The 26,753-nt window shown below is 37.2% G+C and overlaps 1 protein-coding gene across 4 annotated transcripts in view; it reads left to right on the top strand.

Annotated features, from left to right (window-relative positions):
- The window catches only part of LOC121327949 (cyclin-dependent kinase-like 5), an 82,058-nt gene that overhangs the window by 11,037 nt on the left and 44,268 nt on the right, over nucleotides 1–26,753 (top strand). For 3 of the 4 annotated variants that reach the window (XM_041272317.1, XM_041272315.1, XM_041272318.1), the window contains exons 2-4: nucleotides 1,642–1,740; nucleotides 4,174–4,401; nucleotides 10,878–10,912. In XM_041272317.1, coding sequence (XP_041128251.1) covers nucleotides 4,338–4,401; nucleotides 10,878–10,912 — 99 coding nt within the window. In that variant the 5' untranslated portion in view covers nucleotides 1,642–1,740; nucleotides 4,174–4,337. The remainder of the gene's footprint in view (nucleotides 1–1,641; nucleotides 1,741–4,173; nucleotides 4,402–10,877; nucleotides 10,913–26,753) is intronic. The other variant, XM_041272316.1, reaches the window with a different exon arrangement.

The following is a 26,753-nucleotide window of genomic DNA, read 5'->3' as shown; positions in this document are numbered from 1 at the left end:
CACTGGTCGTTTCTGAAAATAGTTTCTGACAGTCGTGAGATCCTTCAGTCTAGTGTGATTGGAGTATCTGTGAGAGAGAGCTGTGCTGACAGAAGGGTAAGTGAGGTAGACATAGAGGAGAGAGATAAGGCAAGGGAAAGAGGCCAGATAAACTACAAGAGACAAATGAGCATGAGAGCAGGGGAAACTACAATAGAGAGGAAAACCAGAGAGGGAGAGGGAGGAATGGAGTATGTGGCCAAGCAGCAGAGTGGTGTGAAACTGGTCTTCTTGTGCATTTAACTGCAACCACATTGTGTCCTTTCATTCTTCACTGCAGCATGTACTGTAGCTTCGTCACTCCTTAACCTACAACACATCATCAGCATCAGAAATGGGCAATTCAAGCGTTGCTGGTGGAGCATAATTATTATTATTATTTTTTTAATTTAGTCGTTGCCATTGATATGTTTTTTTCCCCAGTTTTTCTCCCCAATTTAGAATTTACAATTGTGTTATTATTAATCCCAGTTCATCGCTGCAGCCCCCAGCGACTTGGGGAAATGGCGGCTGACACACGCGTCCTCTGAAACGTGTCCTTGCCAAGCTGTCTTTTTTCGCACTCAGGTTTGAAATGCTTTACTGCAAACCCACAGACGCCCTATCAGCCACAGGGGTCTGGTGCGCTGTGAACCATGGGTTGCCCTGCCGACCTAAGCCCTCCCTACCCAGGCTCGGCCAATTGTGCGTCGCCCCCTGGGAACTCCCAGTCACGGTTGAACCTGCACTCTCCAGGCCATGGGGCACACCATGAACTCCACGCAGAGTGCCTTTACTGGATGGAAGCTAATAAGCATCGCTGCTCTGATTGATCTTTTAGATGAATAATCAATGGATAAGACTTTCAGATTCTGGCAGGCTCCAAGCTGTGCCATTTTCAGAAAACCCTAGGCGCTTTTGGCTAACATCTCATTTGTGTTCTCAAAGTAGGTAAAAGGGGTGCTGCTGTAAGAAGTACATATTTATTTGGCTGTAGAATTTAAGACTTGCTGTGTCTTCTGTTGAACTGTGACATGTAATGATAATAGTGATAAGCCAGTGGCGTGTCAGTGCAGTATATGCTGGATGAGAAAGGCTCTGATTTCACCTTAGAGGGAGAAGATGAAACGTTTTGCTCACCGCATGGGGAATGCCTCATATAAAGGTCTTTGAATCTACATTTCTAAGCCTGATTAATAACTTGTAAATCTTCCCTCATATTCTGCATGTTTTTCCGATTTTTTTTTATTTTTTTTAATTTAGATCACTACAGGATGTTTGATCTGACTGTGGTTTGTGGCAGAGGAGAATTAAACCGATTTGATGGTTTAACCTTATACAGTACCTCCAAGTGGAACATAATCATTATAGCAGTTGTTGAATTAAATTGTTGCGACAGTGTTTCAAAACTAGTAATAAACAGCTTGGGTACACTTTCGAGTGTTGCTTGATAAATCTGGCCCAATGTTTTCGAAAATGTTTGTCTCATTTGTGTGAGAATTTTCTTCATTGTGTTTTATAAGACTGTCACTGTGGATCATAGTTGGAAAGATTCATATAACAAAATGACAAAGTGTGAAAAATACTGTATAGTTTACTTCCCATCCCTTCTTTTGTCTGCAGGTCATTTTGAAGATGTAGGGATAATACATTTGCTTAATAGAATTTCTGCAGCAGCACTGTCCCTGGACCTCGAGTCCCTGCAGAATACTGAAGAATGAGGTGATTTTTTTATATTTAGGTCTATATGTTCCAATTTAAGGTTTGCATTCCCTTGCGAATGGGGTCTTTCTATCCATAGATTTTAAAAGCAGGCTTATTCTGTGTCCTTAAGTATTTCCCTCAAGGGTTTTCTTAAAAGTTGTACTAGAATTCTGTATTTATTTTCTGCCATACCCTCTTGATTTTAAAATAAAAAAAAATTAAAAAAAGCAAAAACTACTTTATTTTAACTTTGTTCCCAGAAGGCACACATTCTCTTAAGTTGTCCTTTCTAACAAATGTTTTTCCCTATTTTTTGCAAAGCTAACTGATTCTGGCTGCTCAAATTGTATAAAATATGAACTAAGAATAATATTTATGCATAATTGTGTGCGTGTGTGTGCGTGTGCGTTTGTGTGTGTGTGTGTGTGTGTCTATATATGTATATAATTAAAAGTAATATACAATATAGATATAATTAAACACTGGCAAGGTCAAGCTTCTATATAAGCATGACATAGCTGCATTGAATATTATTATTTATTTCTTAGCAAACGCCTTACCCAGGGTGACTTACAGTTGTATACAAAAAATACATATCAAGAATTACAGTGCAATTAAGAACAAGATGCAAAATACAATACGGTTTGATATCGGGGAATTCAAGAGCAGATAACAGTGTTGATAGTTACATTAGAGTTAGACACGAGTACAATATTTTTCATATTCAAGGGTTTCTTGTCACTTATACTTGTGTGACTGTAAATGGGTAAAGTGAGGTTCTTCTGCTGCAGCATATTCTCGTCTCAGCATAAAGGTTAAATATATTTAAAAGGTGCCTTTCAGTGCCCACAACGAGAGCCCTTGTCATTGTATTTTATTTTATTTTTTAAGGTTTCAAATGACAAGATATTTATGCTTGCCTGGCATTGCAAAAATGAATGTTGTAGCAATGTGTAATGTACAAAAATATGTCGAGGCAATCTCTTTGGGTAATTGCAGTCTTTTGTGGTCTGGGAGTGGGAAGTAATCCAGCATAAAGAAGCCGGTTTTGAAATGGTGATGGGTAACAGTAATGCAAATAAAATGTTATGAACTACTTGGAATCGGAATTGATAAATAAAATGATTTACACGTTACTAACAATACATGCGACAAAATATAAAACGGTCAAGCTTAAATGTTTCAGGAGGAAAATCAGAGGTAGTCATTGTGGTTGAAACAAATAATTTAGAGGGTTTGATAAGGGCCTGATTTAGAAAAACAAGAGGCGTCTATAAATAGCTGGAGAGCTGCTGGCAGATTGATTCTCCATTCCCTCAGCTTTACACCAATCTTCCAGCTGTGAAACAAGATATTTCACAGCCAGGAAGCTTACCTTTGAATGCCCTGTACTTAAAGAGCTTGTTTTTGTTAGGGTCCTCATTCAAACAATGGGGACTCTGATACTGTGATAATGTCTTCCTGTCCCTCTGTCACACTGTAACGGGAACACGATGACTTCCTTAATTTGGCATCAATCTTCACCAAACGTTTGTCATACACTCCTAGCCTATAGATGTTTCAAATTTAATTTGGCTATAGTTTGGTAAACTTTTGGGCTAAAACTTTCTGTGTCATCTAGTAAAAATGAGGCATCTGAACTGTCAAGAACCGAGGAAATTGTCCTCTTCCGCTCTTCCGTTGTACTCATGGTATGCAGCTCTTCTCTTGGACCCTACAATCATTTCTTACACATGTCAGTGATTCTGAAAGTGGCTCTGGGATCTTTGGGGAGATGCATATGCAAACATGGGAAATAATTAATATGTCAGGGGCTTCCATTTTCTAGGCCTTGTATCATAGCTTTCTCAACCCTAAGAAGGGTTAAGGGTATACCAGGTTTTTCTACTGAAATTGGCTAGGTAATGCAGTGGTGTAATTCACTTTCTATCTTCTTATGACATTTAGAGGCTGAACTGGCTGTCCCTTTGCAGAACTGCCAATATTTGCTGAATAGCAGCGGGTGTTAAAGTCAGGACGGAGGCTTGCACCATATCTGACTGTGGTCAGTGCAAGTGTGCTTCCTGTTTCATGAGGGCCATAAAAAATAATGTTTCATAGAGGTGGAATGTACTGGTTTGATCAACTAACTTTATAGGCTGTTTCAAGTACACATAGAAACATTAAATTGCACCAAAGACTAATAATAAGCAGATATCATACTTACTCATATATCACTTCAAATTGCAGGGAAGCAAATGAAGAAAGTGGTATAAGCCATAATATGTGTCCAAATGATTTATTTCAGTTAACTCCTGTCATTGTTTAACTCCTGAGAAAAGTACCTGTTACTAAACAGCTAGGCAATATAAAAACATAAACATTCTCCTATCAATACCAATAACAGGTAATATACTTAGTAGTTTCTAACAGTGTTACCTCTTAAAGTACCTTTTTGATTTTTGCCTGCAGGTGGTATCCTTTCTGGCCTGGTGTCTGAGAAGTATGAGGAGGTTCCAGGCGGTCAGAGGGGTTTGCTGTACTGGAGAAATCATTCCTGGTTTCTGCACGCTGCCTGTTAACACCCTTCACTGAGCAACGCTTTGTGGGCCATATCACAGGAGGAATTTGTCTTCATGAAGATTCCTGACATTGGTAATGTGATGAATAAATTTGAGGTCCTTGGGATTGTAGGTGAAGGTAAGTTAACACTTTGGTTCTGTAAATAATTATCTAAAAACAAACACAAACTAAGACAGCATTCTGTATCAAAGTCCATTTTTTTTTTTGTCTATCAAAACTGAGAGTCCAGCGAATGGTGTTTGTGGAAAGTTATTGGGACATTATATTATTATTAAATATTTGCTACCCTTGCTTAATCCAAAATGCTATTAAGCTATTGTTGTACAAAAAAGCCCTTTCTAAAAATAGATAACATTCAAGTCAGTCCCAAATGTCCTGCCCTATCTTTTAAGGGCTTGGTAATATTTTTTTTTTTTTTTTTTTTGTTACAACAGTTTCCTAAATTAAATTACTAAAAAGGAATATTGAATATCCCTTTATGATTCTTCTTAATGCCAATTTATAACCATAAACCATGTTTGGATAATTATATAATAGAGCAAGCAATAAAAGTACACTTTTAGATGAATCGTAGGGTTTTTTTCAATTCATCTAAAGAGTGGCGTATCTAAATATGGCTGTTGTTGAAATCATAAAAATAGGACTCAAGTATTTTTCAATATTTTTACAAACATTAATATACTAAAGAAACACACACACACACACACACACACACACACACACACACATATCTTGAAGGCATTCATGCACAGCAAAGCTTTTTCCAGCGATTTGTCATTTGACACTGCAGCAGGTGATGAAGACACACTGTCAAAACCGGTTGTGTTTGTTTCTTGTTTTGTTTCAATAAATAATAAAAACACTTTTAAAACAAAATGTAAGAGGAATCTGATGGATAATCAAAGAAGAGATTTTTGCGTGTGCAACCAACCTCGTCTCTACGAGGTCATTGAGCAAAATACACATGGCTTGTGTCATTGCTGTGAACTATTTATTAACTCTGCAGAGACATTTAATATCTATATCTATATATCTATATCTATATATATATATATATATATATATATATATATATATATATATATATATATATATATATATATATATATATATATATATATATATTATAATCTATTCTATTTCTGTCTTCTATCTAAGGAATGTATTACTTCGTCATAAAATACTGCACACTGTTATCTAAGTCTTTGTTGGGAACCTTTGAATGGAAAGCTTTGTATCAACACACCCTACTGTACGTTGGTGCCAGACACATTTTTTTAACCAAAATTGTCTTATTGTTTTGTTCTTGTGGATCTTCTTCTGCCTACACTTATAGCTGGGCGGGGTTGAGACACCCTCAGGTTAAAGGATTGTCCCCTGTTGCCACCCATGTTGAAGAACAAGACCATCATTCATTCACTTGTCTAGTGTATATAGTAGACCAGTCTCTCTACTAAGTGATATTGCTTGTTCTTTGAATAAATTTTGCGGTAGGCAAAAAGAAAGTACTGTCAAGTCTTGCAGAGTTAATTTTTATTGCACTTCAATGCTGAAGGAATTATTGTGAGCTTTGTTAAAGATCATTTAAGTACTTAAGAAAACTAGACATTACCTCATTTTCTAAAGAAATCAAGTACTTCTAAAATTGAACATAGAGCTGGGTGCTTGCAGACTGTTGGCAAAAACATCAAGTAACTACAGTACTCCCTTAATCAATAAAAAACAACACATAAAAATATAAAGCAGTGATTTGCAAAGTAGTGGATAACATCCCTTATAAAAGTTTACCATAGTGAAATCATAGCAAAGTGTAACAAAGCACAGTGAAAGCATGGTAAAGCATAGGTAAGCATTGCAAAGCGCAGAGAGGTATATTAAGTCTCTGTAAGTTGCCTTGGATAATTATTCTCAATTATAGTCAACATACAATTTTACATATATCTAGAGAACTGCTTATCCAATTCCTGTTGAAACATGCCAAGAACATTGTTGCTCTCAAGATCTTGTGTGCTTATGATTCTGCAGTATATTGAAATATCTGTCTGTCGGCCTCACTTTTTTAATGCCCTTATGTTTGGTGTAGATCATGGTGATCTACTTTTTCAGGTTATTTACAGCTATTCAAAAATTTTTATGATATATGGATAAGTATTAATAGCTAAAGAGAGTAGAGATGTATCATATGAGTGTCATCTACTATATTTTTTTTTTTCCAAGAAGCAAATGTTGATACAGAGATACTATTAGTTGGGTTTACATAAAGGCTTATTGTATTACCATCCGAACAATTTTTAAGGAGACATTTCTCATCAGCCATTACTTCTTTATTTACGCATTTGTGGATGTTTATTTTTAATTGTAGTCTTTAATGGGATTTCTGTAAAGGATTACCTGGGATTAGCAAACTGTTTAATAAGGATTATTTCTTGGGTTTATGTGCCAGTTCTGTGCTGTGAGTCCCTCATTCACTGTGTTTTTATATCTGCCAAAGCTGTCCAGGTACATGTTTAAACATTTCTATAATTCAAATATAAAAATGCCATTTTTGACCTTTTTAAAGCACAGCAGTTAATATGAAAGTTGGCATGATTAAACTATATTTGTTTTATACAAAAGAACATAAGAACATAAGAAAGTTTACAAACGAGAGGAGGCCATTCAGCCCATCTTGCTCGTTTGGTTGTTAGTAGGTTATTGATCCCAGAATCTCATCAAGCAGCTTCTTGAAGGATCCCAGGGTGTCAGCTTCAACAACATTACTGGGGAGTTGATTCCAGACCCTCACAATTCTCTGTGTAAAAAAAGTGCCTCCTATTTTCTGTTCTGAATGCCCCTTTGTCTAATCTCCATTTGTGACTCCTGGTCCTTGTTTCTTTTTTCAGGCTGAAAAAGTCCCTTGGGTCGACACTGTCAATACCTTTTAGAATTTTGAATGCTTGAATTAGGTCGCCACGTAGTCTTCTTTGTTCAAGACTGAACAGATTCAATTCTTTTAGCCTGTCTGCATATGACATGCCTTTTAAGCCCGGAATAATTCTGGTCGCTCTTCTTTGCACTCTTTTTAGAGCAGCAATATCTTTTTTATAGCGAGGTGACCAGAACTGCACACAATATTCAAGATGAGGTCTTACTAGTGCATTGTACAGTTTTAACATTACTTCCCTTGATTTAAATTCGACACTTTTCACAATGTATCCGAGCATCTTGTTGGCCTTTTTTATAGCTTCCCCACATTGTCTAGATGAAGACATTTCTGAGTCAACAAAAACTCCTAGGTCTTTTTCGTAGATTCCTTCTCCAATTTCAGTATCTCCCATATGATATGTATAATGTACATTTTTATTTCCTGCGTGCAGTACCTTACACTTTTCTCTATTAAATGTCATTTGCCATGTGTCTGCCCAGTTCTGAATCTTGTCTAGATCATTTTGAATGACCTTTGCTGCTACAACAGTGTTTGCCACTCCTCCTACTTTTGTGTTGTCTGCAAATTTAACAAGTTTGCTTACTATACCAGAATCTAAATCATTAATGTAGATTAGGAATAGCAGAGGACCTAATACTGATCCCTGTGGTACACCTCTGGTTACCACACTCCATTCTGAGGTTTTTCCTCTAATCAGTACTTTCTGTTTTCTACATGTTAACCACTCCCTAATCCATGTACATGTGTTTCCTTGCATTCCAACTGCGTTCAGTTTGAGAATTAATCTTTTGTGTGGGACTTTGTCAAAAGCTTTCTGGAAATCTAAATAAACCATGTCATATGCTTTTATCCATTATCGATGTTGCATCCTCAAAAAAATAAAGCAGGTTAGTTAGACACGATCTCCCATTCCTAAAACCATGTTGACTGTCTCCCAGGACCCACAAATATGTACACCTTCCTGCAAAAAGTTCAAGGATAGATAAACACAGGACCACTGGAGATACCCCTCCCCCTTCCCCATTCAGACCCCTTATTAAAATAATGGAAAACATTTTATGAGAAGTACCATAAGAGCAGAGGGTCCACAAAGAACATCCATTTAAAACAGAGGCATAATTACTGGACATTTGTACTAAATTTTATCCACAAATGTGGTTTTCTGCAAAGGCAACATCCAAGACTGGGACCATATTGACAGGGAACAGGGTTCTCCCCAGGAATTCTGTACAGCCAGGCGGCAGAACATTATAGCGGGGAGCACTCAGTAGAAAAATAAACTTGCCTTACCTTAAATTTATAATACGACAAAGAATCTGAATAATGTGTTGTCTTTCGATGACTATATCTGGTTAAGCTTTTTTATGTTCTAAATTATTTTTCATGATTAATTTATTTCATAAATTATTTTTTATTATGGTAAATTGCTGTGCTTATTTAATAAGGACTCTACGATTTGACTGGGGAAAGGTAACGTAGGGTTATTGGAGTTTCACAAAAAAATTAAAATGGATAACCTTTTCGCTTCCTTTTTAGCTTAATTATTGAGCTTATTGCTTCATTTAAATTGTTTTATTTGTTAAGTTTTCAAGGCATTTTGTTAATGCATGTCCATTTTTGTTTTTTGCTGTTCTACATTTTTTGAATGCAACTGTTCATTTTAACCTTTTTTTGTTTTTTTTGTGCATATGTATGGCTGTTATGTACTATATATCACCTTGCAGGACAATAATACAACAAAAAATGGACTGAATGATAATACCCGAAAATAATCTTAATATTTTTTTAATAAATTAGTCGGCAGAAATATAGTATTAGGCGGTGAATTGCGCCTGATCGCCGGCTTATTTAGAAAACCCTGCAATCATTGTCACTATTTTTGCTTTGAAAATAATTGGTTATTTTTTAGCAGTCATTTTAACGTTTTAGCCTCTCAAAGTGCTTAACACAGGAAACCCGCCCCTTCAACTGTCTGCTTGGTTAAATGTTGTGTCAAGACGCAAAAGCACTTAAGGGATCTAGTCTGCTAGAAGCGCAATCGGTCCTTATTGTGAAAGGCACAGTAGCATCTGTAACACTGGAGGATCTGTTTTTTTTCAGCCGGGCGGCATCAGCCACTTTGCCGGGCGACGCACCCGGCGGAAAAGGCCTGGGGAGAACTCTCAGGGAAATTCACAGACACATTTATAAGCTGTGCTATAACTCCCTTATCCTGTTCACTCCCAGGGAACTTGTGCTTTTTAAAGCTATGGGCCTAGGCAACTCCATACCTAAATGAATTAGGGATTAAAATGCTGTTCAAACATTCTAAACAAATGTGAAGATCTGTATTTTGGCCTATACAATTGTTTAAGGTCTGTGAAGTTGTGTTTATTGTCCGTGACTTCAAGTACACATGTAAAGTAAAACTATATGAAATTGAACTGGACAAACATAAAGTATAAAAAGTAGGCTGTTTACTACACAAGTTTCTGCAAGTTGTGATGTTTGTCATAAAGGGCAAATTAAAACATCATTGGAGATTGCATATAATCCTATAATCTACATTTGAAATGAATCACGGGCAAGATTGCGGTGTGTCAGATAATGACAACCTAAATAGCCTAGGTTGAACACAAAGTAAGAGAAAAGAAACACCCAAGAAATCAACGGTTACTCTCTGCTGTAATGCAAAAGCCTGCCCAGTGTCTTTGAAGTACTTGTGCAGATTAGTAGCAAACATTTAGTGTAAGTGTAAGGGCTCTCAGGACTTTAATTTATTTCATGGTTTTATTTTATCCTAGAAGGCACTGTTAATGGTTTTAAGGGTATCAAATAGGCTCCATGCCATGTTCTTGAGCAACACATGCTTTGTAGTTTTTGAAAGTTTAACAATGTTGCTATTTGTAAAACCATCTGCCTGCTTTGATTTATACACTTATATAGCAGCAGTTTCATTCACAGAATCGTCACACTATTTATAACACTCATGCTTTTAAACTGTAGCTTTCATACAACTCGAGAAGAAGGCGACATAGTGCCAGAATCTGAGGGCATCTCAACTATGTGAGGAGTGCTATAGTTACCGCAGTAACAACAAGGGTTTGCAACTCAAAATCCTGTTCTGATACTTGCCATTGTTTATTGGCTGTTAAGCATAGCTTGACTCACACATGAAGATGCACGGTAAGCCTGAGCATGGGTCGGAACAGTTAGAGATGCTAGTGTGTCATTTAAATTATTTTAATACTTAATACAGTCCCGTTCTCAAAAGTGGGAACAAAGATATTACACATTCAACCAACACTAGAGACTTGGTGTACAGTTCTGTTTTTTACAAGACCAGTCAAGTACCACCATAATGCTAGTTATGTGCAGATTTTGGTTCAAGTTTAACAAGTTGTATAACCATGCTGAATAACAGAAAGCAAGAAAGGTTTTTTTTTTTTTTTTTTTTTTTTATTATAAACTGTTGGTGCCTTGGTAAAATATGGTTCAGTGGACTAGCCTTGCTTCTCTGTTCAGCCACTGACTAACTATTTTAGTCAGTTCTACCAGACTTGGACAATATGGTATGAGTGTACTTTGACAGTTAATTAAAAACAAAACAAAAGGACACATATTTTGCCTGGTTTATGCCCTTCTCTGCTACTCGCAGTGGTTGATCACATTTTGTTTTCTTTTTCAGGCGCCTATGGGGTGGTTTTAAAGTGTAGACACAAGGTAAGTAATACATTTCACAATTCTTCTATTCACATGGACTCCTTCTTTTTAAATGCAGTTGAAATGTTGAAAAAGTAGCTGACACCTAACAGCACCCAGACTTAACTGATTGCTAAGTGCAGACAGATTCATCATTGCCTTGCTAGTCAGAACTTGCTTATTCGAGGTAAAACAATGTGAACTTATAGAAAATTATATACCGAGGTGATTAGTGTAGCAGTGATGCACTCACATGCCAGGTGTCGATATTTAGTAATTGCTGTAGTAGTGATTTGGCTGGCAAGTGGCATCTTGCGTCGTTCACTCTTGACTGGTGGTTGTGGGAGTAATGGTGCTAAATTGAGACTTAAGACTGTATCCAGTTGATCTTCAACATGGCATGTCCGTTCCTGAAATGGTCATGGTGACTGGTGTGAGTTCTTGGGATGTATTTTACCAACAATACTTTTCACCCCTTCAAATAGAAGCACAATGGTATTACTGTAACTTTTACATTTGTTTGCCTGTATTTTCTGTATTTTCTGTTAATGAGATAAAACTCTAATACTGTAATTAAACTGTGACTGTGATCTCTGCTCCAGAGTATTGATAAATCTCCTCAGGAGAGACTAATTCATAATGTTCTTGTGTGTGTCTGAAAAAACCTATCCAGCTACTTCCTGCTGTGTTGTCCAAACACCTACGTCACACCAACTTACTTTGAGCTTTGTACATTTGCAATATCACAGATTTGAAAAAAAAAAATAGTGTGCCCTGAGCATTGGCCAGCAGGTCAGTTATTAGTTTAGGTGCAGAAAGGACTCCTAAATAAATTAATTTACTTTCCTCTAGCAACATATCACTTCCTGTCCTCTACAGTGTTGAAGATCGTTTGGTAACTGAAACAAGTGTGTGAGTGACACTGTGCACAGTAGGAGCTAAGTTAAATTGTTGTACGTAGTAGACCATAAAGTCATAATGTCTTGGATCAAAAATGTTCACAGATGCACATCCGTAAGTGCTTTGCAGCAGATGTTTCTTGTGTTGCTGTTCAAACTGTAGGCAGTTCCCTGTTCTGAAGTAATGATGGTTCATTTGAAAGTGGCCATTGTAGCTCAGCGATTTTTATTCTGAAGCTACAGTACAATGGAATTTGGCAACTTATCATCTTGGTCACCATCATCCACAAAGCAATTTCAGTAGACCCTAGTGCACATGTATTCATCTCAGTCTAGGTTCTCATCCAATCCATCAGTGCATCTCTTTCATACTTAATTGAAAATGGATCTGTAGCATCCTCCAGGCAGTATTGTGTGTGATGTTATGGAAGAGTTTCCATAATTCTGCATGTTCTAGATTTCATGTTTGCAGTGGACGAAGGTATTGTGACAACGTTTTTCCGGAGCTCTCCACATGTTTTTACAACATTGATAGTATTTGTAGGACAGAAAAACACAGAGTCAATGCTGATTTACTGTGTTTTGCAGCTGTTATCAATCTCCAAAGTAAGGGGTAGAAGGCAACATTCCACGACTTGGTGATAACGGGTCGAACAAAGTGAACATTAATCAGCCTTACTGATGACTGTTAAAAGGGCCACGTGTGTAGGAAGCTTGTGCAGGCTACCAAGAGATCAAAAACACGACCCTTACCTGGTTGTTTTTATTTTTTTATTTATTAATTTTTTTACATTCTCTGACTTTGCTTTTAGGAATCGTTGCATTTAAAGTGCATGTAACATGAAATATGCTAGTAGATACATTGTCTTTTTTTAATTTCTTTATATGAATTGAGTTGCGTCTTAAAACTGCCTCTTTGCTTCTGGGCCACACATTGCAGTATAGATTTTGTTTGATAATAAGCTTTATTTATAAGTATAGGAGTTACCAAGTTGCACTAAAGGGGTCATGTCAAAATAGGAATAGAAAAAAAGGTAAGCATTTTTATTTGAGAGTAAGGCATTCCCATTAAATTCCTAATGAAAATACCTCAAATAAATTGTCCCAACTTAATACATGTTACCCCAAGGAAGCAGATGCTCTTCCTGGCTTGTTTTTATGCCTGTACAGCAGCTAGTTTCTTGATTTTATTTTTTTTCTTTATGCTTTCTGAAACGAAAAACTATTAAATTATGAAACACTGCAGGTTTATAGCAAACCTTTTGACAGCTTTGATCTAGTGGATCCATTAGAGATTCTGTGTAATTCATGTTTAAGACAGAGTGTTAGGTGTTCAACAGCAGTAACAGACAGATTAATACTTTTAACACCTCAAAATTACCATTGCTGTAACTGGTCTCCAAGCTCCCAGATGCACTTTAGCTCATTGCAGCTTTAGGAAAACCACATACATGTTTCATTTTCCATGTTATGCAGTGTAACTGCAGTAAACTGCCGATGAATCATTCGATAGACTAATTGATTTTCTGTTGAAATCAATTGTGGCTTATAAACAAGAGCCAAGCAGTGGTACGATAGCGTTGCTCGAGGACCCTTTCGTCCATTGTTTTGTTTGTCATCCAGTTTAGTGGGCTTGTTAAACTAATGGGGGAAAAAAATCCTGATTTTTCAATCACATAGACGCTCGTTCTTCCTGCTTAGGAGGAAAGTAATTGTTAGTACTGTAATTGTAGACAGTCAGTTAGCCAGCACACATTTATTATTGAAACCTTCTCTTTTTACGGCCTCATAAACTGTTGTTATTGTTAAGAATGACCTCTGCATTGTTAAGGGTGTCTGATGCTTCATTCAGTTTTAAACAATTGGCCCCAAGTTTCTTTTGTGTTTGTTATTTTGTGTCATGTGAGAGAAACTGTAATTCCTTTATCCATACATATAGGAAATCTTGTAATGAATGTCCTAATTGTTCTGTTACTTTAGAATGAAGTAACACATGTTTATTTCTGGTCCTACATTGCAGCTATGAGCTGTGATAAAGTTCACATCTACAGCACTTTTCTGGACATGACATAAAGGGGCTGATGTAAGGATAGGCGTAGTGCAAACAGTTGCGGCAGCAAAATCCATATTCCCTAGCGGCCAGGCAATTATTTAGCAATCATGATAATGAGGGTCGCCATCTCACTTCCCTACATTCAGCCTTGAAGAATATATTTAGTATATTGGATGTACTGAATAATAAGTGGGTTCAAAATTAAATATAAGGTTAACGTAGATGATAAAGTATCCCTGTATGGTGCCTATGGGGTGTTGACACAATGTCATTTTGTTGTTTTTTTTTGTTATTTTAGTAACACTTTCCCTTCCAAATCATAGAATTCAGAATACTTGCACATGCCTGTTACAACTTTGCACCTGAAAGATTACAAGGATTTCCTGACTGCTGGATTGTGATGAGTGTATTTTTGAGTCACACAACCAGTTTCCTCAGATGTGCCAAAAAAGATCCTGCCATTGTTGATTTGCTGTGAGGCAGACTGGGAAGTCACAATGCTCAGAAATGAAAACCTTACTAGTATGAACATTCCGCAATGTGAGTCATTCATGGTACTGTATCTGTCACTGAGCCGCTGTTTTGACTGAGATTTTTTCTGTGTACCCTGTGCCCTTTACTTCACCTGTGTGCTTCACTGCAGATAGCATTGTAGCTCTGGTCCTTTAGTGATGGTCACTGCTGAACCTCATATTTTGTTTAGTGCCAGAACTGTAATTTTTTTATTGACTGTGTCCCCTCAACCATTTTGTATAGCTAGCAAAATATGAATAATATTTTATATATGGTTTGTTCACCCTAGACCCCAGTAGGCTACCACGTTTTCCTTTTCTCTTTTTTTGTAAACTCCCTGCAATAAACTGAACGGCACCATTTAAACGATGGTTTAAACTTTGAAGCAATTTACACACATGCCAGTCTCTGTGTATTCATTTGACAGTCCAGTCAGATCAATTGTGGACTCTAGTTCATTTGGCAGTCCAGTCAGATGCATTGTGGACTCTAGTTCATTTGGCAGTCCAGTCAGATGCATTGTGGACTCTGTAGTTTCTTAATAAATGCGTGTATAACAGTGCTGACACACAGATATGTAAAGAAAATGAATCTGAAAAAAGCTAGGCAGTTTAATAGTGAACCAGAGTGCCATTCAGTCAGTATGAGATTGCAGTGTAATACTGTAACAGGGTGAGCAGCCCTGTACAGTGTATTTTTAGAATGGGGTCTCCCCCTCCGCCCCTGTGTTATTTTGTATTTGTACTATGATTTATTTATTTGTTTATATATAGAAATGCCGGCGAACCCATGCATTTGTTGTTGTATTTATATGACGGCTTAGCCGCGTTTTGGTTTTGTTTTTATTTTGAAACGTGTTCTGGCAGAGGCGAGGGAGTAACTCGTCCTCTGCCAGGAATGATTAAAAACCTCGTGCAGAAGGTGGCCATCTCCCAAATTAAGTAATTAATTTGTTGCTAAATCGGGAGAATGTCACCTGCATAAAAGCCTGCAGCGCTCTCCCCTCAGGGTGGTGTGTTCAGAAGTGGGGAACGAGAGAGCGAGAGGAGAGAGATAAAGAAAAATTAAACGAAACCAAACCTCAGGATCAGTGAAAGCGAATTGCCCAGCCTGAGCTATGTGTTTGTGTGTTTGTGATTTATTTGTGTTTAAATATTTTATTTATTTTTGTATTTGAAATAAAACGGCGCACAACACGTCTTTTTCAACTGCAGTTACCTCTGTGGTGTTCTTCGTCCTTCTGACCTGACGTCACCGCAACGCCATTTCCTGCCACAAATACAAAAATACATCGGGGGATACAGATGATGCAGACTGGTTAGCTGCTTAATGTTAATTTATAGTTTACGGGTTTTCTATACGTGTATTACTAGTAAATTAAACAGAGGCATTTACATGTTTAAGGGTGGCAGCCTTAGACGCCAGTCGGAGAATGTTTAATTGAGTGGAAGTTACACGAGGATTGAGACTTATTAATCAGAAATTGATTCAGTAAATTTGAACAAATGCCTGTGATGGCAAGACCATAATGATTAATCGGCTGGTTTGCCAAAAACTGTTATCATTTACGTCGAAAATAAGCTATTTACTTCTCTAGTACTACAAAATTAAACTGTCTATTAACATTCAAATGGTGTTTCAAAATGACAGCTGGTAGGTGCAGTACAGTCAGTTACTGTATGTTACCTAATTAGTTAATCACCAAGCATATCCAAGAGAGAATTATTTGCTTATCTACGGTAATTACAGCCAAGTAGCAACTTAATTTAGTTGGCCTATTGCATTTATAACTTAGCTAGTGTAATATGCATAAAAAAAACATTGTTTTTTAGTTTTTAATTGCATTTTTATTTAATATATCTTTTCACCAATGCTGTGTAGTTCTTCTCAGTTTCAAAATCTAGTAGGCCATTGTTGTTGAAAAAAATGTTTTCAGTTTTTATGCTGCTGCTTAACAGAAGATTAACAAGTTTTAGTCAAGTTTAGTTAATAGAATAAGGTCTGAGTGTGACCTGTGAAAATAAAGAAAAAAATGACCATGCGATTTGTTAAATACATTTAAGTAAATTACAAGTTGTAATAGCTCCCTCAGATAAACAAGACACTGTTCATGAATGAGTCATCAGAGCACTGCACAATAAATTAAGTATGATTTATGTCCATAACTGTCTTTATATAAATTGAAGAATCAAAAGGTTTAAAATGAGTGTCATGTGTCCATTTACTCAGGGAGTCAGGGGCCTAACAAGTTATCTATACAAGGGCCTAGTTACTCCTTGCATAGTAAATGCTTTGACAAACAAAAATGCTAAAAATCACAGTATCATATAGATTTTTAAAATTTCTTTAACCAGAACAGCTATGTTTTCTATTTAAGCCTTAGCAGTCCATTTATTCAGCGCTTGTCAGGCGCATCAGGTCCAATTTATTTTAAATGCGCTGTTTAAATTTTTATTTTTATTTTTCCAGAGTAAAACAGGTTTAAAAGGCCCTGCATAGCAAAAGGACATCAGTACTGCATCTCCAGCCAAGCCCCACCCCTTGTTCACTGTATTGTTCACATAGCTCTTTATAGACATGCATACTGATGAATGCTGTCCTGATCACTCGTTTTATCACCAAACCCCTCAATAATGTGATCTAAGTCATTATTTTATCACTATAACATCTCAAAAAGCTCTGCAAATGTCTGTGATATTCTTTGAGTGCTGGACGCGGAAGTAGCTATCTCCTTTGTTAGTGTCCATGTTATCTCTGTGGTGCAGGGGCTATCTGTATTGCTCAGATACCCCCCCCCCCCCCCCCCTTTTTTCCGGCTTCATTCGACTTCTTTCGGTCTCATTCGGCCTTTGAAAGGTTTCTTTTCGGCTTTTTTCCGGAGAAAAAACGACTAGAGATCTATGCTTGACGTCTTTTTGATGATGTTGGACAGGGTCCGACATCGGACTGGATAGGGAAAATTGTAATGTCGGACCTGGTCGGACATAGGACTGCAAAGGATTAAAGTAAGTTAATAAACTGTAGTGTTTAGTAACCCTGGGTTCTGAACAAGCCTGACTGGTTAAGCAATTGAAAGTGGCTGCATATTTTGGTCTAGTTTAATTAAACTATTCATGGGTATGTTTTTATGATATACTGTTATGGATACCATGGATATATGTCATGGCACTACTGATGGTCTGTAAAGTGTTATTTATCTCCTTGACAGGCATACCGTACCTTGTTGCTGTTGTGAAATGAAGAAATTTCATGTTTCAGTTATGTGAAAGCCAGGTTGAACATTCCTGACATGCACCTCTGAACGAGCATTCCCACAAACTGAAGTAAACTTGACATTTAATACATTTAATCTTAAATATGTTTAATTAAAAACCAACATAGTAGTGTACTTGTATACAAAATGTAAAAAACAAGCAACATTGCATTGTTCTAGGACGGGGGAGGTCGAACCCAGGCCCTGACCTCACAGCTTGGCTGCATCTGGCAATCTACCTTAATTGCACAGCCAAATTGTATCAGAAGCTGTTGTTATGAATTATATGTGCTGTACATGAAACACGAGCAAACAACCAACAGGTTCAGGAGGTGACAGTGTTGGGATTTATTAGTGGGTAAAATTAGCATTTATTTAATAAAGACAAATTGCCCTTATTATTTGCAATGTGTACAAACCAATGCACTTCAGCCTTATACCGGTAATTGGGACTAAAGGGTACTAGAGGCTGCAGCAAATGTATTGCATTTTTACGTGGCTCTTCAGTAAGCTTACAGTCAAACTGTGGAAAATGCATCTGACTTATTAGACTAATGTAGTCTGTATGCTGTTGGACATTAGTAGTTTGTAATGTAATTGCTACAGCACTCAGACCCCCTTTTTTTTTTGTAAGGTAGGTTAGGGAAATGTCCAAAATATGAAGGGACCAGAAAAAAAAAAAAGACCAATGTTGTAGTCTGGATTCAGGATATTGCAAGTACTGTTGTATAATTTCAATGTCCTGTATGAAATGATAAACCCTGGCAAAGTTAAGTGTGTTTTGGTAACTTGTGAGGCTGACATATTTCGGTCAGTTCACACAGTTAAGTAAGTAATGAGCTGCAAAAGTAAATATAGTGTTTCTTTAGAAACAGCTTTGCTATATATATATATATATATATATATGACTAATATATATAATATATATATATTCTATATATATATATATATATATATATATCATGTAAAAATCCACACTGGAAAACAGTATTTTAATAAATGTGCTGATTAGACATGACACCGGGGCACATATTAAATGGAGCACTTAACATTCTTCATATTGATGCATTTTTATTAAACCATTGTTTTGATGTGTTGATGTGACCATTACAAGCATTAACTATTAATATTAAAAAGATTAGATGCAGCTTCTTAGATATGGTTATGCAAAAAGTATTAGCTCAGATTCTAAGGAATATTAAGAACTAGGTCATGATGATCTATATATTGATGTGGTTTTGCTTGAGATTTTAATATGTTAAAAGAAGTTAACACCAGCCTGTACAGAAAACAGGACCAGAGGACACATTTGGAAAGTCAGTGGTGACAGACTTGGTACAGAGGGTAAGAAATACTTTCTTTACACAGAGAGTGAGTGTACGGAATGGGTTACCTAGCTAGCCACTGCTCCCAAACCATTGGTATATAAATAGACTGAGGATAACAATATATCAGCAGGTCATACAGTACAAGCGCAGTAAATAAATATGAATAAATAATAAATATGATAAATATTATTTAACCATTGTTTGGGTTGGACTCACCCTTCACAGTGTCTATGAATTAAATCATTTTAAAAAAATATTTTCAGTCTATGTATTCCTTCAAGAGTTGATGGAATCTGCAACTTTGGTTCGACAGTTCCCACCAGTGTGATATATTGGCTTCAATTGATTCAAGTGTAACTAAATGTCATGAGTGGCAAGGTGTGTCCAGTGGACTCCTCCTCCTGTGGAAAGAATGTCTGCAAACATTCAGTGCAAATAATAATGGTTGCAATTAGGGGCCAAGCATTCCAGACAGTGTATTCAGAGGAGTCCAATAATGTTTATCTGCAACTAGCACGGGTTCTCCATGCGGGTCAATTTACACGTGAAATGGCAATACGCGTGCACGTTTGGGAGAATTACTCAGGTAAATCAGGTTTGTGGCCCGAAAAAAATGGCCAAAGAGAGGGATAGGGTAAATCTCATTCACTTGTGTAAGTGACAAAACACACAGGAAAATCCACGCCCATTTTCACATGGAAACCTGCATTTCATGTGTAAATGTTAATGAGCGTGTTTATCCTTAACTGTAAATATTGCAAGGGAGCAGGCCAGTTGTTACTGTGGATTCCAAGAAGTCAGAAAGTAGTGGCTGAAGGGCGATTTTACGGTTAGCAGTGGTGTAGTTCACCTTAATGATAATGCAGGCGGCTCCTTTTTGTTATTGTGTTTTGCTGTGTCTGGACTGTCATGTTGTATATCTCTTGTGGGTTTACAGTTCTTTATAAAACCATTTACCATGAACTGCATTTTGCCCTTGTTATAGTATTAAAGCAGCTTTTTGAGAATACCCTTGCTGTAAAAACTATGCTAAAGTTAAACACGAAGAGCAAGTGAGCTGCTTAAATGTAACTGAATTAATTCCTGTCCTTTTTTTGATCCCAGCTATGTCCAAAGACAACGTGTGTCTGCCCTCCACATTAATAAATATAGTTGGTGAACTGGATGTCAGCTCAATTGCCCAAAACAGCGCAACAGACAACCAACAAGTTGTTGATGCTCTCTCAGAACTGACCAAATAAAATTGCAAATGAACATATTGATTGTGTTTTATTTGTTTGCATCATTAATATTTAACACAACAGTAAGTCCAACACAATTTAAAAGAAAGGAGAGAATCCTGACAGCATGAGCCTCCTCCGATCGCTGCTGTTCGTTAAAGATTTATTTATAGGAAACAAAAGGAAAACTATATTTAGAAATATATAAGAAATATATAAATATATAAGAAAGACATATTCCATGTGTCTCTCCAGCATCCACCTTCAAGGTTAGAGCGCCACCCCCCATCTGAGCATTCTCAGGACCTTATATATAGCATAGATTTCCCATAAGGCAACTCCATTTAAAGATACAGCTCTCTCTTTTTTTTTTTTTTTTTTTTTTTAAACTAAAAATAAATACAGATACAAAAATGCTTCATTAACATCATCAAAAAATATGTTGGCCAGACTCACACACATAAGGTTAATCATAGACACATACAATATAACAACATAAAGAAAAGTGCACTTTTATATATTAGTTATGACCTTTAACCTCCAAGGTCAGCAACCATTTTGTTTCTGCTGATGTATCAACCATCTTTATATGCTGAGGTATCACTGGTGGCCATCTTTTATACAATGCTGACCAGATGCTATCAGCAACAAGGATTTTTGCACACAGGAATGAATAATACAAGCTTTGTTTTTTTAATTAGATTTTCTCTTTGCTTATGTTGCTCTCCAAGAATGGGGATACACTGCAGTGATTTGGGAGAATGGGGAAAATGGTATGTAAGAATTCATTCCTTATGCATATCACAGGCACACACACATTCATACATGAAAGGAAGTGGGAAAGGTTCTTGGAGTCAAGAAAAATACCTTGATACCAAAATAAATTAAAAAGCCACCCTGTCACATTGTGAAAGGCAGTTTCTTTTTTTTTTCTCGTGAGACTGTAACCTTCCTCTTCTGTCTCACAGGCAGCTACTGATTCCTGAACACCTAATTTTGTTGTTGACAAGAGTTTGTGTCAGGCTACAGCAGGCAGTGGCAATTTTGTGAACAAATGAATGCACTTTAGTCAGTTTCATCAGTATCTGCCACCTCCCTTTCAAGTGCTCACTACCCGTATTTACCCAAGTGTGGTGTTGAATGGTTCCTCAACAGCTATCAGCCGTCCAGACAGGTAGGGTTTCTAAGCCAGGGTAGTATACGCAGCATCACCTGATCCCCTATATGCTGTATTGCCTAAAATGAAAAAAAAAAAAGTAATAATATATATATATATATATATATATATACAGCCATGGTGATCTGCAGTACCTGTTGATCAGTTTCATTTTATACCTCCAAGTTTATTTTTAATTAATGAGTCATAAGATAAATTAGTTGAAACAGTATTCACTACTAACGACATGACACCCCACTGATGACGTTTGAAAAACAATTTGGGCAAGAGCAGTAAAACACATTAACCAACCAGGCACGAGGTATTTTGCTTTTTTTTGTACCAGTTCTCTGTGCATGGAAACCACATTTTCACAAAATGTCATTAGTAATCTTCAGAAACATCTCGAGTACTTTAGGCATAGCTAATTTACATATCAATCCCCACCTTTCCCATTCATTTGCATCACTTTGGGTGAAAAGCCTGTTTTACTCGAGTTAAATAAAGACAGCGGAAACCCAAAAAAGCATTTTACATGAGGCGTTTTTCTCATATAAATATCTCGAGTTTAAAAAAATAAAAAAATAACTCACATGGAAATCCGTGAAGGCCAAGCATATTACCACAAACTCACACTTGAACTTTATATTTGCAAAATAAACCAGTGAGTCCAAAGCACTCCTGTTGCTCATTCAGGGGGGTTGGACTCCCCTTGTCCACACAAAGGTTAAATGTGAATTTGTAACATACCTCACTGTTCTTTTTATAAAGCTTAACTCTCTTGAAATTATGAACTGGTTAACATAAAAGAACATGTCTTTGAGCTAGCTGTAGATTGCTCTAGCTGTGCTTTCATTCAGAGAAATAACATAGCAAATGTTTTTTTTTTTTGGTTTTTTTGCTACTTCAACTAAACTTTACAAGACAAATCCCTTTGGGTAAGTGGGACAAAGGACTGAGGTGTATTTTTTTGGCCCAATCTTCATTTTTTTCTTAATTTGCATGCTTCATGAATACAGTTCCAATTGTGTTACAATGAAAAAAGCTAACCGACTCTGCACAATAGCAGAAGAAAAGAAGTCAGCAGCTGATAGCTTCCTAGTAGCCTGCTGGAGCGAAGGCAGTGGAAATACCTGTTATTAGAGAGTCAAAAAGGTTCAGGTTTAACATTCTGTAAAATAAATGCTGTAACGGCTGGTTTCACACCCCAATTACCACTAATTTTGCACTGTCCTACCTCATGGAAAAAATACTGTAGGTAGTCGAAGATCAGTGCTAATTGAGTCTGCGAAACCAGCCATGAATGTTTTCTTATTGCACCTCGGACCTGCACATAGGTATTGTTTCTTCTCATTTTTAACCTGTTTATAATAGACTTCACTTATGCCATTGATAACCATTGCTACACAGTAAAAAATAAATAAATAAATAAATCAGCAGTTTAGAGATGTCTTTTTATACACATTAAATATTGTACAACATTAAATATTTGTAGTTTAGTTTAAATACAGTAGTACATGGTTTTATATGAAAGAATGTATATAATATTAAACATTTGTATTTTGCCTAAACGTAAACTGAAAGAAAATAGGAAGTATACAACAGTAGGATAATTTTATATTATCCCGTAACTGAATTTGACAAATACACCTTTAATAACCTGTTCATCAGGCATAGATATAAAGGAACCTGTCTTTGGAACAGATGTGCTGTGCTTTATCTGTAGTTCAGTTGTCACTATTATTTTCCCCAAAAGGGAATACCAACTTGTTTATATCGTTTTTAGAAACTTGCTTTGGAGCTAAAGCATTGTAAATGTGGTCCAACATCAACTGTAAAATATCCCAGACCCATTCACAACATTCTTACAGTAGGTCTCAGACAGGCCTTTGAGAATAGTGGACAGAGGGACCAGTCTACTGTTGTGTCTTCTGATCTGCATGGTTCAGCAGTCATTCTCTGCCCATGGTTCATTGAGCATGGTTTGTTGATGGCTCAGTGGGTTTGGGTTTGTCTCGCTTCATGACTCATTGCACTCAGATCAGTAAACTGAGGTCTCCAACTGTTACCCATAAGGGGGATTATTGTTGCATATATAATATATATATATATATATATATATATATATATAGTAAAAAAGTAATGAAAACTTTTGAAAACATTTACAGACATTAAATGTCTGTAATGTTCATTAGTGAAGTCAGTCATCTTAATAAAATCAGCAGTATTTCATTAGAGCGGAACAGCCTGTCTGCTGAGTTTTTATTATAGCTTGTGTGTTAGATATAAGATGTGTTACAGTGTTGCATGTTACCTTGTTGGAAAGTGTCGTAGTTCACAAGAGAATTGTCTCTGCAGATCCCACTTCTACAAAATGAATTACACGATTGAGGAAAGATGCCACACTAAAAAGACTTGATTTTGACAGTAAAATTGAGAACATCAGAACATAACAATGGGAAATTGGAAGACATGACAGTTGAAGTTCAATAGAACAAATTTAAAGTTATAATGCAAGACATGCCTGAAGTGAAAAAGGCAGGGTTTAACAAGCAGTCATCAAGGTGGTTAAACAGATCGACAGCAAATAAATTTAGCAAAAAAAAATAGGGCTGTTTTCAGGACAGAAGAAAGAGCAACAATTGGGAAGAATATAGGAAAAGCGCTCTAGAAAGAAATATTGCCAGGGATGCAAAGCATCAAAAAATTATTCCAATATTATAAAAGTAAAACAGCTGAAAACTGAAAGCTTGCAAATGTCCTGCCATTTAAGAGGGACCCAGGTAATTATAGACCTCAGAAGTGGGAGGTCATGCTTAACTAACCTGCTTGACTTTTTGAGTATGTTATAGCTAATGTAGATGATGGCAAAGCTTATGATATGATTTACCTTGATTTTCAAAGTCCCACATGAAAGACTTCAGTACAATAAAATCAGCAGGAATAAAGCGGAGGACATGTAGTTGGATACAGAACTGGTTAAAAAAACAGAAAGCAGAGAGTAATTGTGAGAGGTGTAAAATCAGATTGAGAGGATATCTTCATTGGGGTACCACAAAGGTCTGTACTTAGACCCTTACTGTTCCTCAGTTATACCAAGATACACATTGCAAGAATGTTATATCTGCTGGTGATACCAAAGTTGGGGGGAGTGAAGGACTGAAATCACAGTCCAGCTAATTCAAGGGGATTTGGAATGTCTATAACTGGGTAAACTTGTGACAAATTCATTTTAATGTCAAGTATTGCATATTGGGCATGATAGTTCGGGTTATACATTTTAATTGAATGGAACTGAAATATGGGACAAGGACTTTGAAAAGGATCTTGGGGTGTAACAGGGAGAGATCTGTGCTGACTCTGCTGGCGTGTTCACAGGCTGCAGGAAGAGGGCGGCAATCGCCCAACATCCGCCTGTGAGTCATGGCAATGACACGGGGAGGTGGGAAAGGGTGTGTGCGGACTTTCCCCCTCTCTGAATGGCTGGGAGGCGGGTCTTGGGTGATTGTTGGTCCTATAAAATAACGCTCTGTTGTTTCCTCAGGTCTGCCCACTTAGACGCACCAAGAGTGCGGAAGCTTTGATTCAGGACCGGGAATCAGCCGGGAGAAAAAGAAATTCACAGCGAGAAAGAGAGAGAGCGGGGAACCCTTGGGCAGACCCCGGCGTATTGTAAAAGAGCAGGCTAGATAGCCGACAGAGTAGGACGGTGATCCGGGTCGTGCGGGTAGCGGCGACCGGGATAACGCTGCCGAGTGCAGCACCTTTTATTTGTAGTTTTATTACTGGTTTATTTTCCCTTGTTCTTTTCGCCTTCTGTTTTCATTATTATTTCTTTGAGCACCTGCGAGTGCATTTCCTGTTCACGTACCAGCTGTGGTATTTCCGTGGTGCTGTCTATCATCGGTGATAGGCAGCCCACGGTCAACAGTGCCCTCTGCCGGAAAAAGTAAGAACTGTCTGAAAATAAAACTGGGCACCTGTGTGGTGTTTTCAAGTACACCTGTCTGTCTCCTAGTCAGTGAATTACCCACACCCCTTCCACACGGGGTTACAGTGGAGTCATCATTAAAAGTATCTCGCCAGTGTGGTGAGGCAATTAAAAACACAAATAGAATGTTAGGCTGTATTACAAAACGCTTGGAATACAAGTCTAGAGAGGTCATGCTAAGATTATACAATGCCCTAGCTGGACCCCACCTAGAATACGTTATGCAGTTTTGGTCACCTCACTACAAAAATACATCATAGCACTCGAGAAGATATAGAGAAGGGCAACTACCATTTATAAAATCATAAATGGTATAGATAAAGTTAACCCAAGACACTACTTCAAATTTACCACAGAGAGTATAACTAGAGGGCATGCATTGAAGCTGAGTAAAAGTAAGTATAGAATAGAAGGTAGGAAGCACTTTTTTTACAATTGTACGATCTAGAACATAGTTCGAAAAAAATCATGACTAGAAGTTCCAGTTTTGCTATATTTTAACTGATGAAGGACTACTAAACTACATGGGGGATAGAAGTTACACTATACAGTAGTAACATGCTCCTGTATGTTTCTATAAACCAGAGGCAGCCTAGGACCCAGGAGATCCTGTCCTGGAATGGTGTTTCAAGATTGTAAGTGGAAAGTAATTGGGAAGACTGGTAATGAATATAACAGTTTAAGAAAGAGGCCACTGAGGTGTCTGTGTCAAGACATCTTATTCAGTCTGAACAAGATCACCCCCCAATACAGACGTGAAAATGGCTTGGTGTGTGCCTCTCGTATTTCCAGAGTGGAATGTCCCTGAGTTTGTAATTTTTCCTTGTTCTCTGGGGTTGAATGTTGATTTCTGAAACACAATGAGCTGCACCCTGTCTGGTAGCTCAGGCTCGTTTAAACGGCTCTGAAATATAGATGTTGTTTTGTTCCCTGCCTGTTTATTCTACTCAGTCAACGGGGGAAAACGCTATGTTTCAGCATTTGCACTCATGTTTTATTAACTAGCAAGAGTCAGCAAAACCTCTGTGCTACACTACATAGAGGTTTTAATGACAAAATCACAATTGTTTGGGCAACAGAATCTCTTTTTTTTAAAATAATTAAGCTGACACATGTATTTTACTGAAACTAGAAGGAATCCCCTCTACTCTAGGTTGCTTACTGAGTTCTCCGGTAGATACATAGGGTTTGTGAAACCTTTCTAAAGTATTTTTTTCACCTCCTTGCCTCTGTCATTAAGTGAAAATAGGGTAGGAGACACTTGACAGTGGTGAAAGTGTGTAATGGGTTACCTAGTCAGTTGTTGATCCAACCTGACAAAGTTTTTAGATCAATCAGCTACTAAGAACCAGGTGAGCATGTGGCAGGATGCCGTCAGAAATGAAACTCAGAGGCTGGAAAGCTGCAGTGAAGGAGCTGTTGCACACATTAATATACACAACAGACAAA

This window comes from Polyodon spathula, chromosome 15 (genome assembly GCF_017654505.1).
Source record: "Polyodon spathula isolate WHYD16114869_AA chromosome 15, ASM1765450v1, whole genome shotgun sequence".
Lineage (NCBI taxonomy): Eukaryota > Metazoa > Chordata > Actinopteri > Acipenseriformes > Polyodontidae > Polyodon > Polyodon spathula.
The sequence above is the reverse complement of the archived record's forward strand: the minus strand, read 5'-3'. Positions and strand labels throughout refer to the sequence as shown.